The following is an 18,539-nucleotide window of genomic DNA, read 5'->3' on the forward strand; positions in this document are numbered from 1 at the left end:
TATATAAATAACCTAAAGCAACTACTGAAAACACAACAAAAAGTTAGAGGTAATAATCTAAAAGATGAGTTAAAAAGTAATAATGAAAAATCTTAAAACAGTAAAACATAGAACAGCTGAGACAAATATAAAACAAACAGCAAGACAGTAGATTTAAACTCATATCAGTGGGTACTGTGGGAACATGTTCACATAGTAGATTTAAACCCATATCAGCATATCAGTGTTCCCATTAGATGCAGTGGTCTAAATGCCCCTTTAGGCAGAGATTTTCAGAATGGATTTTAAAAAACAATGTCTGATAATACATTATTTACAAGAAACCTCTTTTTATTTAAAGATGCAAGTGTAAACGGATAAAAAAAAGATATGCCATATTTACACCAATCAAAAGAAAGCTGGAGTGACTGTATTACCACCAGGCAAGAATACTCCAAAGACACAGTGTTATTCTATCACTGGAAAATAATCCTAAATGTTTATGGACCTAAAACCAAGGCTTCAAAATAAAACATGAACTGATAAAACTACAGTGAGAAATAGGCAGAACTATAGTTATAGTCAGAGATTTCAACATCCTTCTTCCAATTATTGACAGTAAGAAGACAAAATAGAGGCATGGAAAACTCAACACTAACAACCAATTAACATAGTCAACAGTTAAAATACACTTTACCCCACCAAATAATACGTATTCTTTTCAAGTGCACATGGAGTGTTTACCAAGACGAAGCATGTTCTGGGCTATAAACCAATTCAGAAAATTTAAAAGGATGCAAGTCTTAAATACATTCTCTGACTACACTAGATTTAAATTGGACGTCAAAGAAAGAAAATGATGTCAAACTGTAAAGTCCCCAAATATTTTGAAACTAATTAAAATAATTCTGAACAACCTTTGGCTTAATGAACAAATCAAAAGGGAAACTGACAAGTGTTTTGAAGTGAAGTAAAATGAAAACATAACATTGAGAATTGTAGAGTCTTGATCAGTAATTAAAAGGGAAACCGAACACCAACTTGGAAAAAAGTTGTAAATCATTGGCATCAGCTTATACCTTAAGAAACTAAAAAAAGAAATACCAAGTCAGCAAAAGATGGAATATAATAAACATAATGCAGAAATCAATTAAGAGGAAAACAAAACCAGTAGAGAGAAAGGATGAAATCAAAAACTGATTCTTTGCGAAGATCAGTGGTTATAAACCTTTAGTCGAACTGTTTAGGGAAGAAGAAATTACACAAATTACTGTTATCAAGAATCAGTAATGAGAGAGGTGACATCGTTACAGAGTGTACAGATATTTAAAAGATTATAAAAGAATTTTATGAACAACTGTATGGCAGAAAAATGACAACTTATGTAAACAAATACTTAAGAAGTACAAACTACCAAAGCTTACTCAGCAAGGCAAACCACAAAAACTGACTGGAAATAGATAACCTGCGTAGCACTGTATCTATTCAAGACATTAATTTTATTGCTAAAAAACTTAACCACAAAGAAAATTCTAGGCCCAGATGATTTCCTTGGTGAATTTTATCAAACATTTAAGGAAGAAATATCAAATCTGTATAAACTCTTCCAGAAAATTAAAAAGGAAAGAATAATTTCCAGCTTATCTTGAGGCATCATCCTGATTATGAAACCATAGACCAGTATCACTCAGAAACATAGATGCAAAATTTTAAAAAAATTTTAACAAAATGAATCCAATAATATATAAAAATAATTATGTTATGACCAAGTGGAATTTATTCTGGGAATGCAGGGTTGACTTAATATTCAAAAATTAATTAATATGAGGGCACCTGGGTGGCTCAGTGGGTTAAGCCTCTGCCTTCGGCTCAAGTCATGATCTCAGGGTCCTGGGATCTAGTTCCACATCAGGCTCTCTGCTTCACGAGGAGCCTGCTTCCTCCTCTCCCTCTGCCTGCCTCTCTGCCTACTTGTGATCTCTCTCTCTCTCTCTGCCAAATAAATAAATAAATAAAATCTTTTTAAAAAAATTAATTAATATGTTTCACCAAATTAACAACTAAGAAGGAAAAACCTTGCAAACATCTCAATAAATGTAGGAAAAGTACTTGACTAAAGTCAGTATCTATTCCTGATTAAAAACTTTTCAGCAATCTGGCAGCAATCTTTTCTTTCTTTTCAGAAAGAAAACTTACTCACTTTGATAAAAGACATCTATAAAAAATTTACAGCCAATGCTATACTTAATGGTTGAAAACTGAATGTTTTTCTAAGATCATGAACAATGAAGAATGTCCCATCACCACTTCTCTTCAATATTGTATCTGAATTCTCTCCAGTGCTGTTAAAACAAAAGAAATAAAAGTTATCGGTTTAAATAGGAAAAAAAGTAAAACTGTCTTTATTTACTACAATATGATTGTCCATGTAGGAAAACGACTAAAACTAGTAAGTGAGTTCTGAAAAGTTACATCATACAAGAAGAGTATATAAAAATTTATTTTGGGGCACCTGGGTGGCTCACTGGGTTAAGCCACTGCCTTCAGCTTAGATCATGATCTCAGGGGCCTGGAGTCAAGCCCTGCATCAGGCTCCCTGCTCGTCAGGAAGCCTGCTTCTCCCTCTCACATCCCCCTGCTTGTGTTCCCTCTCTTGCTGTGTCTCTCTGTCAAATAAATAAATAACATCTTTTAAAAAAATTATTTTACTCCTATATGCTAGAAATGAACAGTTAGAAATTATGACAGTGCCATTCATAGTAGTATCAAAACAAAATAAATACTTAAGCATCAGCTTGAAAAGAGATGTGTAAGATGTTTATAGTATTCACAGAAACATTGAAAATTACAAACATTGCTGAGGAAAATTTAAAGAACACCTACTTAATACCATGTTCATGGATCAGAAAACTCATTACTGTTAGTTAACATGCTGATTCATCCTAAATTGATGCATAGTTAATGCAATCAGAATTTTCCAGTCAAAATTTCATCAGGCTATTTATAGCAGTTGACAGGCTGATTCTGAAATTCACCTAGAATAGGCAAAACAACTTCGGAAAAGCATAAAACAATTGGAAGATTTACACTACCTGAACCAAAATTTATTTTAAAGCTGCAATAATCAGGGCAGTGTGACCTAGGCATAAAGATAAGCGAGTAGACCAATGGACCAGAACAGAGTCCAGAAAAAGTCCCACTTACTATTTTATGTTCATTTGATTTTTTGGCAAAGATACAAAAGTATTTCAGTGAAGCAAAGTCAGTATTTTCAGTAAATGGTGCTAGAACAATTAGATACCTTTATTCAAAAAAAAAACTTCAGTGTTGCACCATATAGAAAGTTCATAATACAGAGGATAGTCAACCAAAATTAAAACCTAAAACTATAAAACTTAGAGAAAGACACAAGGATTAAAAAAAAATAAAATTGTGATTAAGGATTAGGTAGAGATTTAGAGATGACACCAAAAGCACAGTCCATAAAAAACTGATACATTTCACTTCATCAAAATAATAACCTCTTAGGGCACCTAGATGGCTCAGTGAATTAAGCCTTTACCTTCAGTTCAGGTCATGATCTCAGGGTCCTGGGATCGAGGCCCACATTGGGCTCTCTGCTCAACAGGGAGTCTGCTTCCCCCCCTCTCTGCCTGCCTCTCTGCCTCTCTCTCTGTCAAATAAATAAATAAAATCTTTAAAAAATTAATAACCTCTACTTCTCAAAAGGCATTCTTAAGAAAATAAAAAGATAAGGCATTGAATAGAGAAGATATTTGCAAATCACAAGACTGAGAAAGGATTTGTATTCAGAATATGAAAAGAACTATTAAAAACCAATGATAAGACAACAACACAAGGAAAATAGGCAAAATGTTTGGACAGATTTCAGTCAATATATAGAGATGCTAAAAAGCATGTGAAAATATCATCATTAGTCATTAAGTATAGGCAAACCACATGAACATCCCTATATATGCCTTTATTGAAATGGCTTAAACAGATAAAATGTTGTCAAGGATGTAGAAACAAGTGGATTCTCATTCATACACTGATATCGAGAGTATGAAATAGTATAGCCATCTTTCTATTACTTCATTTACTCATTAGCTTCATTTCCATGACCTCAGCTTACTTTTATAATAAACTGCAATGAGCTCAGTGCCTCTGTCTTTATTTTAGAATTGCTCATTCTTTTTTTTTTTTTTTTTTTTTAAAGATTTTATTTATTTATCAGAGATAAAGCACAGGCAGACAGAATAGCAGGCAGAGGCAGAGGGAGAAGCAGGCTCCCCGCCGAGCAAGGAGCCGGATGTGGGACTCGATCCCAGGAGGCTGGGATCATGACCTGAGCCGAAGGCAGCTGCCCAACCAACTGAGCCACCCAGGCGTCCCTAGAATTGCTCATTCTTTGCAGAAATTTATTCTAATTTTTCTGATAACTTTTCTGGCTGAACTAAACTTATGTTTTTGCAACTTTAATGAATCATTGAATACCCTGTTCAACAGAGTCTATTGTTACTCATCTATTACTGCATTTTTAATAAGATTGCATAGTTTTATAGCTTTGATGCCATAATGACTTTGGGACCATTCTTATACACAATGAGGAAATTACTAATGTAAATATGCCTTTTTATAAAATCTACCATTAAAATCTTTAATAGCTTTGGTTTAGATAATTTGATTTTAGTCTCTCTAACACAAAGTAGAATATAGTTCTTAAAATCATGTAAGTATTTCATAATGCTGAAGTAATGTACAGTTTTAAGCATTTTATAACTTCGTGTATACAAATGCTTCTTTATATCTACACTTTTCACAAAATTTATGTATTTAGTATTATGCTGTTGGAACTAGAAAGGCATTTTTTGATTAATTCCAATTCTTTTGACCTCACAAAGATTATTAATCCACCACTCTGTTTGAGTTGCCATGGAGAGAATTTACCAATTTTCCTGTAATTTACCTGATAAAACTTTAAAGAAATTAGTTGCCCAGAGAAATTTGTGGGTTTTGACTTCTAAAAGAAATGTAAAATAAACTGCAAACTCAAGGGATTTGTTTGTATTATATACAAACATATATGTATGATATATAATGTATGTTCTAAGGTCCTCACTGATTATGGTTTTAAAAACATAGTATTATTCCAACTTGGTACAATGTGTTTTCTGCACGTATTTTTTCGAGAAAATTTGCTTGGTACGTATCAAATTCAGTACTATTTATTTACTTGGAAATGTTAGTGCCATCAAGTGGCAAAGAATGGGTATTTCTAAATTTGGCTTAAGCTTATAAACTTAATGAATATGCCTATTTTTATGTGTTTCCCAGAAGGCATGTATTTTTTAAGTAAAAATTTTAAAAAAGATATAGTGAATAGTTCAAATTCAACTGTTTATATTATAGTTTAGTCATTTTACCATCTTTTATAAGTATGGTAGTTATGAAAAGAGAGTATTATTTATCTGAGAATTATGTGTAGGTTGATCATAGTGTTTTGAATATTTATTTATAAAGTTCTTAATTTCAAGCTTCAAAATGACCACTAATTGGCACCCTTTAACATCAGTAAGAGGAAAGTCATCTAAAAAGAGTTTATTCAGTTTGTTTTTCAGTATAATATTAAAGCATAAGTATATCTGATTTGTGTTCTATGCTATGGAATTAGCAAATGGAGTTAATCATCAGCTTTTTTACTGGGCAGTCATATTAATACAAGTCAAATTCCTTTTCTTTTAAAAAGAGTGGGGTATAATCATTGTTATATTTTACAGTAGACATTTCTAGGTAATAGATTACTAGATCTCATTGGGAGTTAAATATATGGCTTTCTTTTGCTTTAAATACATTTTAATTCTTCAGGTGAGTATGCCTTGGCAGCAGAGCTGTACAGAGAAGTGTTGCGTTCATCTGAGGAACACAAAGGAAAACTCAAAACGGATTCACTTCAGGTAAGTGATCACTAAACAATTTCAAGTATATAGTCTATTTATTTTTTACAAAATAATTTTTCATGATGATCTTTTCATTTAATTTTTGGAAGTCTCTTAGGAAAATCTGGGTATTTGAATTATAACATTTATTTTAAGTACTGAATCTCTTCTCTTTCTTAGTCCTGTTCAGTGGATCATATATACAAGGCTCTGTAGCTAAATGGTAAATAAGGACCACTTTTATTAATCTTCCTAAGTTTAGGCTTGAGTCCTTAATGGAACTTCTTTATCATACACAATCAAGACCTTGGGACCCACATGTTCACATGTGCCTCAGCGAGTATTAGTAGGAGTGTTTGGGGGAAAGAGAAGAAAATTAAATACAAGCCTACTTACATTCTGTATGGGTGAGGATTACAGAAGTCAGGTCTTCAGTCTTAAGCAAATGTGTTTGCCTCATGGAAGAAAGCAGAAATAGAAATGTAATAGGCTCCTGAAAAAAAGAAGCAGAAGTAGAAAAGTGGGCAAGAAGACAGCTGAGTCCAGTATGCCTGAGTCCAGAAGTGAAGAGTAAGCAGTCAGCCTGTTTCTTCCTTTGGGTTTTAATAATCCTGTATACTGTAAACCATGGCCCACTGAATGTTTTGGTTCTGTTCAGTCAGATTAGCCACTCTGTTGGTTTTTTGGGGGGATAAAATAATAAGGGGATAGAAAGAGACAGGTGTTCTCCCCAGTGTGTTGCACCACCGTGTTCAGGAAGCAACAGAAATCCTCTTCCACAAGCACACATGGAGAAGAGGAGCAGAGTTTCTACTACTTTGTTTCCATAGTGTCATTTACAGGTTCATTGAAATCCATAGCCAGTTAACCTTTATAGTCTCAAACCACTAGCAGCAAATCCAATCTTACCAGAACTCTCTTCCTGATTATCCTTTAGCCCTAAGCTGTCTTCCCAGGTAAAGAGTCAAGTTAACAGGTGGAAATTACTTATTTCTCCTCACAGCCCTTGACTCCAGAGGGAGCCTCTTAATCAGCTACAGACTAAATATCATAGTGAGAAGCCTGGCTTATACCAAATAGATGCAGTTATCTCTTTTTTCCTATATCATCTTTAACTCTAGCTTCTCCCCTTTTCAGCCATTAAGTTCAACAGATCCAGGTCATATTTTATTGTCCTTATTTTTATCATAATTGCTAGGTTTATGCAGACTCATTTCCGAGGAGAGGAATCAATCTAGTCTGGGCAGTCTTTCTACTTTAGTAGACTTACCTAGCATAATCATAGTTCCCTATATAGACAATAGCACATATACTAGAAGAAATACACCTATATTACATATTCAGCTAAATGCATAGATATATTTCATAATATTTTTTAAGACAGTGTATTTTAATTGAAGATAGTTTATGCCATCATGAATTAAGACCTTTACTGTGAAACTGGTTTTGGTTTTCTCTGAGGAGGTTGGTGCTCAAATTGTGTTAGAGGAAAAGTTTTCAATGACCTGATCTTGCGGTGATGTTAGTATTCTCTATGCCATATTAATAGTAGATTCTTCCTTTAGAATCCACTGCATTGGCTCTCAAAATTACTGCCTTTTGTGTGTTTGTAGAGACTTCATGCTACCCATAACTTGATGGAACTGTTGGTAGCCAAACACCCAGGAATACCTCCTACCTTACGAGATGGCAGACTTGAGGAAGAGGTAATTGTTTTTTTATTCTGTCTGTAAAGGATTTGTTTTGTTTTTGTTTTTGTTTTTGTTTTTGTTTTTTTCAGATTTTTGTCCTCCATATCGTTAATATTTCCTAGGGCATTCAACATCTAAATGAAAGTAATTGTATGTTTTCCTGCTGCTTTTATTTTCCAAATTTTGCTTTGGTGATTTTGGATAGGAGAGAATTGCAGTACTCCATGTTATTTTGCTTCTCTTGTGATCTACTTGAAATTACATGGTAACTGTTTTTATAGATATGGCTGTTGGTAGCCAGCAGCACATAGAAAACAAAAGGAAGGAACACATAGAAAAAGAAAGAAAGAAAGAAAGAAAGAAAGAACTTATTGATCTCATCAAAAGATGTGGTTTAGTAAAAATAAAACATTTTGTGCTTCCTCCACCTTTTTATGTATTGCTGAAATAAACTTGGTGTGTTGGTGGTATTTCTTAGGTCCTCTCAAAGAAGTTCGTCCTGCAGTGAGTCTTTCCTCATTGGAAAGGATGGTGTAAATCATTTCACTGTAATTAGTTAATGAGCATATTGTGCTAATTCCCCCCATGGATTTTTGCCTTTTTATAAGTCAGAGATGATGAAACTAAAATCAAGAGAATAATAGATATGTTTGAAGTGAATTTTACCTGTAAGTGGGACCTTTTTTATTTTAATTAAGATACAAAGTGAGATTGTGTAAGTATGTACAGCCCTTTCTTAATGTTAGATGACAGTCTAAGTATTGGAGGGGTTTTTTAACATTTTTTTAAAAGATTTGATTTATTTATTTGACAGAGACACAGTGAGAAAGAGAACACAAACGGGGGGAGTGGGAAAGGGATAAGCAGGCTTCCCACTGAGCGGGGAGCCTGACGTGGAGCTCTATCCCAGGACCCTGGCATCATGACCTGAGCCGAAGGCAGATGCCCCTAAGTATTGGAGATTTTTAAGTGAACTCTCATTCCCATGGCAGGCATCTAATCTTACATAAAATCAGTCACTTGTTTAAATACCTTCAGCGACAGGAAATTCTGGGAGACTGTCCAGTCTATTAGTAGATAGCTCTAATGACCAAATAATTATAGCCAAGGAATTTTAATGAAAATTAATTGGAAGGTTGTGACAGGAAAAGGAAAAATGCATCATGGGAGAAGGGAAAGAAAAAATGTGTCACACTGGGTGGATAGATTTCCAAGGAGGACCATGTTATTTTTGTCTCCCAAAGAATATGAAATCACAGATCCAAGAAATCATCTATTTCAGCCACCACATTTGCAAATACAGTAACAGAAGCCTAGAGAAGTAAAATGGCTAGTCCAAAGAGATGTAGCTATTCCGTTGAACCTCATGAAATTGCAATTTTTTGTAAGTCCAAGGGTCTAGAGTTGGCAATTTCATGTGGGTCAACCCACCTCTAAGTGGAAGGGTTAGAATTTTTTGTTCAGGAGCCTTTCTGGTTTTCCTCCCACTATCCCATGTCCACAACACCTATGTTACTATATACTCTCAAGTATTATTTCCAAACTGAAGTAATTCCAAATAGTTGTAATAACTAAGTAAGACAAATTCTAAAAGATGCTTTGCCTCCTGCTTTGAAATACTGATATTCTTCCTATCCCCCCCTTTTTTAAAATTAAAAAATTAGATAGAAATTTAGGAAGCAGACCCTTGGGATTTCTTAAATTTGTTACTTAACAAGTAAATGTGGTCTCTTTAATATCTGTCTTGGGAATTTCCAGCTTGGCTCTCATGTTCTTGACAGTATCCTTATGGAACTCTGTGCTTAAACTGTGTTAAGTAGCTTTGCCTATCTAAAATATACCACGTTATTCTTACAGCATTATAGTGAATTATGTTCTAGACCTAGAATGAAAGTTGACATCTCTGTCCTTTTTCACCACAGGCCAAACAGCTGCGAGAGCATTATATGAGCAAGTGTAACACAGAAGTAGCTGAAGCCCAGCAGGCTCTGCAGCCCGTGCAGCAGACCATACGGGAGCTCCAGAGGAAGGTAGACCCCCAGAACGACTTTTCATACCTGTCTGTCTCCATATAGCATTTTGGATTTTGTCTTGGTTTGGAGGAGAACTTGAACTTTCTTACTCATCTTGGAATTCATAGCACCTACAAGGGTGCCTGTCCAGTAATAAAAAATGTATGTGCTGTTCACAGCATTTGTTAACTGAATGAACAGATGTATAGATAAATCACCTATTTTTTTTCTAAGCTATGATGGGTTTTCTCTAATCTTGTGTAGACAATAAGTTGTCTTTTGAAGAAAGTAAAGACTTCTGTAACCTCCTTTTGATCTTAGATATGTATGTTTCCAAAATCTTTTCTTTAAAGATATTAGAACATTAGAAACACGGTATTTTTCTTATGGGGTACGTGCTTTTTGTCATTTCTAAAATTTCACTTTTATGAAATCAGTAGCAAGCCTAAAGAGGAAGCTACCATAGAACACACGGCCTTTTTTATTTTAACCAGTTACTCCACACTTTATTCAACGCAATTCATTATTTAGTATTCAGGTATATAATTTTGCTAGTAATCATAGAGTATTATTGAGTAGAATCTAGTCCAATTAGTTGAAGATTAGCAGGATGTCTTTATTATGCTGAGAAAGATCTCTTCACCTTTTCAAATACAAACAGTGAATACCAAGTTTTCATTTTGGTAATTATTTTTTTAGCACAACTGTGTTACACAAATATATATACAGTAAATTCTCATTCATCCACAGTAGTCAGGCAAGAGGTATTTTCTTAAATTATGTATGCAAAACTTGTACGCACCTATTCTATATAGAGTGTGTCTCCCCCACTTGTGTCCCCCACTGTTACAATTCCCTCGAGACTAGCATTTATTGCTTCCTTTGACTTTCACAACATCTTTCCCAGTGATAGAAAAACATAGTGAGTGAGCACTGAGAAAACATGAATTGATGAGCTGTTGTCTTTTTTACAGATTTATTCTAATTCTCCTTGGTGGCTGAATGTGATCCACAGAGCAATAGAATTTGCTATTGATGAGGAACTTGTTCAGCGAGTGCGAAATGAAATAACGAGCAACTACAAGCAACAAATTGACAAGCTTTCTATGTCAGAGAAGTAAGAAAGTAGTACAAAATAGGATAACTTTATGAGTAATGACCCAAAATATTCAGATCATTGGTTGTTAAGAGGTACAGTTAACTGTCCGAATATATTGTGGTTATGAACATCTGGATTTTACATATTGTAAAAATACATTTCAAACAAACATTAGGTATCTATAAGTCTGAAAGAAGAAAACTGTGTTTCTTCTGTGTATTAGTCATTTTTAAACAGTTCGTTTTTAGTGTTTTTTTAATCTGCTTAAAGATAAAATATTTATTTTATCTTTGTTGGATATACCAAAGCCAACTCTAAGCAAAGTCTTGAACTAGACTTTGTTTTCGGAGAAAGTTGTCCTTGTAATAAGACATTTATGCTTCCACTGTGTAATTCACCCCCGACGAGCTAAGCATAATAGCACAACAGTGGCCCAGGTTTTATGTTGTAGAGTTACCTGCTCTTTCCCCCATCTTTTTTTCTTCTCATTAACCCTCATCATTCTTCAGGGTCTTTGTAGGTAAGTTGAATTATTGCTCTTTATTGTATAAATGGTGAATAATTCTTCCCAAAGACCAAACTTATTCTTTATAAAAAGTATCCGCAGTTATTTAACCCAAAGAACTGTCAGTCTAATGTGGGAACTTGAGGTATTGTGGCAGGACTGTTGATTCCAGGAAGGGGACAGAGAGAGAGTTTTTATTGCTTCTCAGATCACATCCCAGTATAAAGTATTGGATTAATGTTGGTTTTCAGTGAAAAATTCAGCATAAGAATATCTTTAAAATGTTTTGAAGTTTTTTATTCTTTCAAAAGACTTTATAAATGTCTGCTAAAATCTTAAGAAGATGTGCTAGATTTTCCATGTGTCATTGCTAATTTAGATATATAGTCATCATGTTTTTCACCATACAACTTGACAGGCTTCATTTCTGAGGTGTATGGAGTACAATATACTCTTGAGTGCACTTCCTTTTTCTCTGTTTAACCCGAGAGTCACCATTCCAGGATAAGTTGTCATTTTAAGTCATGATTCATTTTATCCAGTTTTAAAGCTAAATACTGATGTGTTCTGTCAGCATTGTGGAATCAGCTGATAAGAAAACCTTAAAGTTACTTTGAAGTAGTTTTTCTTAAATCACATAAAAACTACTTAAAAGTTGCAAATTCTTATATAGGAGAACATAGTCCCTAATAAAAGTCTGGGGGTCCCAGGGACAGGACAAATAGGTAATATAAAACAAGTCGTTCATTACACATATTTTTCTTAGATACATTGGACATAAATAGAAAGTAACAAACACTTCTAAAATAAATTTTTTTTTAATGTATAACTTACCACCTAGGAGAGTTAATATTTTTTTTTTACTGCATGTACATTTGAAGATCATTTTAATACTGCTACTGTGTTTTTCAATGAGATCCATATCTCAGAAGCCAAATTATTCATGTTTGCTTCTTACCAATTCTTAGGAAAAGAAAACCTTAGTTTTCCTTAGGTTAAGAGCACAGGTAGATTCCCAAGTCAGAATACCTGTGTTCATATCCCAGCTCCACCACTTAACTAGGTCTGTAACCTTGGGAAAGTTAGATAAGCTCTGTGCCTTAGTTTCCTTATCTAAAAAACAACACAGTATTGTTGTGGGGATTAGTAAATTAATGTATGCGAAGTGCTTATGTACTTAGGATAGTGCCTACCAGTAACATGTAATTATGTGTTCTTTTTCCATTAAAGGATCTGCAAGAAAGAATATTGATAAGACAGCTAAATGCTATCTATGATAATTTTTTAGCCCCTGTTGCATAATTTGCTAATAATATTGAATAATACTGATGTGAATAATATTGATACCTAACCTAATTGTGTTTGTGTATCCACAAATTGTGTTTGTGTATGCAAATTGTCTTAGAAATGACTGAGCAGCTGTTCTGTGTCTATTACATATTTTTTTAAAGATATGATCTAATTCTTACCTTCTAAAAATTAGCTTAATGAGTAGACTAACCCATGACAGTCTGAGAAATATAAGTATATGTATAAACACTTGACAACATACTAAAATGACTGATATTTTCAAAGAATTTTATGGACAGAAAGAAACAGATTAGTGTAAAATACTGGAAGGCTTTCAGGAAGGAGAGCAGACTCTTCTGAACGGTTTAGAAAAATGGGTGTATGACATTTTAGGAAGGAGAAGGGATATACTCTTAACTTAAAAACCCATCAAATCCCATTTGTATTTTGTATTTCCCATTTTCTAATTCCTTATTAATCTAGATTTTCTTTCTCATTTCATAAACCCATTCATGTACATCTGTACATTTCTTTCCTTGGCACATTTTACTCAGTTTATTAAAAGAGTTAAAAGAGTATTGTGTTTGAGAGACATCTGGGTGTCTCAGTAGGTTAAGTGTCTGCCTTCAGCCTAGGTCATGATCTCAGGCATGGCAGGGAGCCTGCTTCTCCCTCTCCCTCTACCTGCCACCCAGTTCACTCCACCCCACCCCCACTTGTGCACACACTCACGGGTTCTCTCTCAGATAAATAAGTAAAATCCTAAAAAAAAAAAAAAAAGTATTGTGTTTGGTTTTAACTCCTAGCTCTACTACATTATAGCTTTGTAGCTTTTATTTTAATTCATTAAGCTTCATCCATAACATATGCACAGTAGTATCTGTTGAGATTATACAGGAAAAGAGCTTGGCAGAGTATCTGGCATCATATAATAAATGCTTAATAAAATGTATATACATGTAAGTAATATATATGTATTATAAAATATATGTGATATATATGTGTATACATGTATATATCACATGTCATAAATATACATATATCTATAAGCTCTTTGCAGCAAACAGTATAACTCTTGGGTATTTTTCTTCTTTCTTCTCAATTTTTCTCTTTATTTTTCATTCAGCGGTTGCCTCTCCTTATAAAGCAAAGATTTCAGAAGGGACATTTATAGTCAACAGTAAAAAAGAAACAGTATGGCAGTCTTGTTCTTTCAAAAGATACTGAGACAGAGACAGATTTTGTAGACTTTGTTTCAGTTCCTGAGGACACACTATCAAAATTTTGATATCTTTTGTAGTAAACCCAATGTTCTTATACCTTGTCTGCCAGTAGATTGAAGGTACTACTAAGATAAATTCACTAAAGTAGGCTAGGTAAAATGTTGCACAATTTCTTGAATATTTTATTTGGCAACCATTTTCTGGTTTTGAGGAAATTGACCTACTCTTCTTTTCTTTGTGTCTTGGGTGATGCTGGTCATGGGAATCAGGTTCCATGACTGCAGAGGTCTTCAGTTCTTACTTACAACACAAATGGAGGAGCTAAATAAATTCCAGAAGCTAGTAAGAGAAGCTGTAAAAAACCTGGAGGGGCCTCCCTCTCGTAATGTTATTGAATCAGCAACAATCTGCCACCTCCGACCAACCAGACTTCCTCTCAACTGGTAGGTAATAAGACCAGTCATGCAGTGAAATGGAGTCAGTTCCATTCAGCTAGATGTCTTCTGAAAGAAGAAACTGACTCATCTAATAAAAGTTTTTTCATTTAAATTCAAACAGAAGTGGAAGGAAATATATTATTAATCTAACTTTTAAAAAACTCTTCAAGGACCACATACTGAAAACTGTGTATTTTTTTTTTCTTAAATGGCATGTGTGCTGTAAAGAAAAAATGAAGTGTAAAATACTAAGTCTTGTAGAAATTAGCCAATTGCTAGTTATGTTTGTAAATATTTCTCTGATCATTTCTTTTTCAGCTGTGTCTTTTGTAAGGCTGATGAATTGTTCACAGAGTATGAATCAAAGCTGTTTTCCCACACGTGAGTTCTCTGATTAATAACCATCAGGAGAATGAAATGTTTACAAGACTTGGTATTTTGATTTATAAGACTGTGTATTTTCCTCACAGTAACCCTCCTATGTTTTTTCTTTAATTACATGAGTTCAGTGAATTTTAGCATGTGATCATTTAACATGTTCAGTTTCACTTACACAGAAATTACCCCTGGATGCTCATGTCCTTTAGTAATACGTTAAGAAGGGACATTTTAGTGGACTGACAGACTTTCAAGTCTGAACACATTTCAGCTCGAATCCCTGCCCACTCTTGTGGGCAGATTGCCTCTGTAAATCTCAGTATCCTCATTCATGAAATGACAAACTAATACTTACCTCATTGAATTTTTTATGAATATTAAATTTTATAAACATATATTTTTATCCCCAGGGGTACAGGTCTGTGAATCGCCAGGTTTACACACTTCACAGCACTCACCAAAGCACATACCCTCCCCAGTGTCCATAACCCCACCCCCCTTCTTCCAACCCCCCTCCCTCCAGCAACCCTCAGTTTGTTTTGTGAGATTAAGAGTCACTTATGGTTTGTCTCCCTCCCAATCCCATCTTGTTTCATTGATTCTTCTCCTACCTGCTTAAGCCCCCATGTTGCATCACCACTTTCTCATATATCAGGGAGATCATATGATAGTTGTCTTTCTCTGCTTGACTTATTTCGCTAAGCATGATACGCTCTAGTTCCATCCATGTTGTCGCAAAAGGCAAGATTTCATTTCTTTTGATGGCTGCCCTACACTGTTGGTGGGAATGCAAGCTGGTGCAACCACTCTGAAAAAAAGCATGGAGGTTCCTCAAAATGTTGAAAATAGAACTGCCCTATGACCCAGCAATTGCACTACTGGATATTTACCCTAAAGATACAAACGTAGTGATCCAAAGGGGCACGTGCACCCGAATGTTTATAGCAGCAATGTCCACAATAGCCAAACTATGGAAAGAACCTAGATGTCCATCAACAGATGAATGGATAAAGAAGATGTGGTATATATACACAATGAATATTAAATTTTAAAATGCACATAATTGCTTAGCATAGTGTGTGATACATAGTAAGAGTTCTGTAAAAGGTTAGCTTTTATTAATATACTTTCTCCAACACAAATTGGAAGTTACCATCCTGTGTCAAGCAGTGAGTGCATAATAGCTATGGTATTAGCAAAACTATTCCTGTTTTACAAACAAATTGAGAAAAGGCTAAGTTCTGATTGCCTTGAAAAAAAGAGATTGATGGTGTCCTTTGAGATTGTCCAGTGTTTTTGTTTTGTTTTGCTTTTGCATGGGTGGTAGTGGTGGTAAGTTTGTGTTTTGTATTGTGATAATTCTCAGAGCTAGATTTTAGCATAAAAATTTATAGCCATTTTTTATTACGTCAGATTGCTGTCAAGATACTGGACAAATTTATAAGGCCTCCAGCATTTTTAGAATTGCTATGGTCTTCCAAAGACTTGTTTCTCTATTGACTCTGCCAATAGGACTTTCGCAATGCTTATTAACCCACTGACAGTAGTTCCTGTTGTTTTGTTCTTACATGTTTTCAGTGTCAAAGGCCAGACTGCAATATTTGAGGAGATGATAGAAGATGAAGAAGGGTTGGTGGATGATCGAATACCCACCACTAGCCGGGGTCTGTGGGCAGTAAGTGAGACAGAACGATCTATGAAAGCATTGCTATCATTTGCAAAGTCACACAGATTTGATGTTGAATTCATTGATGAAGGAAGTACTTCAATGGACCTTTTTGAAGCATGGAAGAAAGAATATAAGGTACAACATTTCAATTTTTTTTTTCCAACATTAAATTTTTTCTTTTCTGTATTAATTTTAATTACTACTTTTCTTTGCTCTTTTCAGAGTTTCTAAAAATCTGCTTTAGAGTCTTGAGGTATCATAATTTCTGTATCCCTAAAATGTAATAATTTTAATGAAAAATAATGCTGAACAAATAATCTACTTCTATATATTAAATTGCTAAAAAGAAGTCATTATTAAAATGAAATTGGTATGAAGCCTTTTATTTAGCTGTGAAAGTGTTTCCTTCTATTCTTAGCTTGATCTTACATTGCAATTCTGTGAAATTAGAGTTTTGTTTGTTTTTGTTGTGTTTTGTTTTGCTTTGCTTTTGCTCTGTGAATAACAACCAAACATCAATAACTTTGAAGATTAGAGAACATGGTAAATATTTCTCAACCTACAAGGCTGGAAACCATTGCAGTTAATAAAGTAGAAAGTAGCCCTTTATATTTATATTTTGATAATTTTATCATATCACAACTTTGTACTTGATTGAGATGCCAAAATTCATTAATTTTGAATTATTCTTTGTATTTGAATTTGTTATCCATTATCCTGTTTTACAGGTGAGATGGGTGAGGAAATGAAAGAACTGCTTTATTTATAATATTATAATTCCATTTATGTCTTCTTTAAAAATCTGAAGTTCTTTTAAAGCAAGATGAAAATTTCTATTCAGAAAAAGAAAATATGCTATTGGTACTATCATCTCATATGTTTGATAAATTGGAGGATAATACTTTTATAGTTGAAATCATTGATTCATAATAATTTTTTTCTTCTCACATTATTATTCTAAATGCAAATGCATGTTAACACATAATTACAGCAAGCGATTGGAAAACAGTGCTATATACAGTGTCCAGTTGCCCCTGCATTTTACCTCTGGACTTATTTTGATGATATACTATGTCTTAGAGGATTGCCTATCATGCAGTTTTCTCAGATCTTTGTGAGTTTTTTTTTTTCTTTTTAACTTGCAGACGGAACTCTAATACACCAATGCAAATTAATAAGCTACTGTTACACACATCACTCAGGGTCTACCTCAGAGCATAATGTTAGTGAAAAAAGCATATCAAAGATTTTATACTGACTGATAACATTTCCATAAATTTTAGAAACATGTATAACCAAATTATTAAGAATATGTAAATTACTATGACTCAAATGAAAAGTACAGAATAAGTCCAATTCAGAGTAGTGGTTAGTCCATTGTAGGGGCTTAAAGGAAGAATGTGTGAGGAAAGAGGGATGCAGTTGATCCAGAAACAGAGACTTTCCAAGGCATTGGTATTGTTCTCTTTCTTAAATTGGATGTTGAGTACTCAGTTGTATATTTTAGTATGCTCATTATCATATATACATATTATTTTGAAAATATGAAATATTTTATAATGAAAAATATTTCTTAAAGCAGAGATTCCTCCAGGCTAATATTGACGTATAAAGATCTGTGGTCCCACCAAACTTCTTTGGGTATTCTGTTCCTAGGATTCTAAAGGTTAAATATTCTATAGTGGCCTGTGGAGGTTATTCAGTCATACAACCTCATCCTAAAAAATGGCCCAAAAATTGCTTGTGTCTTAGACACTTAGTGAAAAAAATATATATATCTTAGACCTCACTGAAGACTTTTGATCATGGCACATTTTGGTGGTTTTTAACCAATTTTAATTCTGTGCATTAATTACCACTGTCTTTGTGTTTTCTGTTTTCCTAGTTGCTTCATGAGTATTGGATGGCTCTGAGGAATCGTGTATCTGCTATTGATGAACTTGCAATGGCTACAGAACGATTAAGAGTACGTCATCCTAAGGAGCCAAAGCCTAATCCACCTGTTCTTCATATCATTGAACCACATGAGGTAATTTGCAAGTAAATTAAAAAAAAGAACACAGCCTATAGATGTCACAAAAATCCAGAGTCCATAGAAGAGTCAGGACAGTGATCTCTTCCATAAGAATGGACTTAATCTCTGCTCTTAGTCTGAGCCGTATAAAAGTGTTTGGTTTTATATGTCAAAATGGACAAGAAGGAACAATGTCGTATCTAATACATGCATAGAATTCACTATTTGGGTTCATTTGTTCTCTTCAAATTGCATATTCTTGTGTTTCTGAGCACCTTCTATATGCCAGAATCTAAAGAGGAT

General features: G+C 34.1%; 1 protein-coding gene across 6 annotated transcripts in view; it reads left to right on the forward strand.

The window, feature by feature from the left end:
• SHPRH (SNF2 histone linker PHD RING helicase) overlaps positions 1-18,539 on the forward strand; it is an 89,483-nt gene that overhangs the window by 34,514 nt on the left and 36,430 nt on the right. For all 6 annotated transcript variants that reach the window (XM_059177322.1, XM_059177326.1, XM_059177327.1 and 3 more), the window contains 8 exons: positions 5,848-5,936; positions 7,532-7,624; positions 9,532-9,639; positions 10,596-10,738; positions 14,008-14,181; positions 14,494-14,556; positions 16,132-16,357; positions 18,108-18,251. In XM_059177322.1, coding sequence (XP_059033305.1) covers positions 5,848-5,936; positions 7,532-7,624; positions 9,532-9,639; positions 10,596-10,738; positions 14,008-14,181; positions 14,494-14,556; positions 16,132-16,357; positions 18,108-18,251 — 1,040 coding nt within the window. The remainder of the gene's footprint in view (positions 1-5,847; positions 5,937-7,531; positions 7,625-9,531; positions 9,640-10,595; positions 10,739-14,007; positions 14,182-14,493; positions 14,557-16,131; positions 16,358-18,107; positions 18,252-18,539) is intronic.

This window comes from Mustela lutreola, chromosome 6, assembly GCF_030435805.1.
Source record: "Mustela lutreola isolate mMusLut2 chromosome 6, mMusLut2.pri, whole genome shotgun sequence".
In the NCBI taxonomy this organism is placed as follows: Eukaryota; Metazoa; Chordata; class Mammalia; order Carnivora; family Mustelidae; genus Mustela; species Mustela lutreola.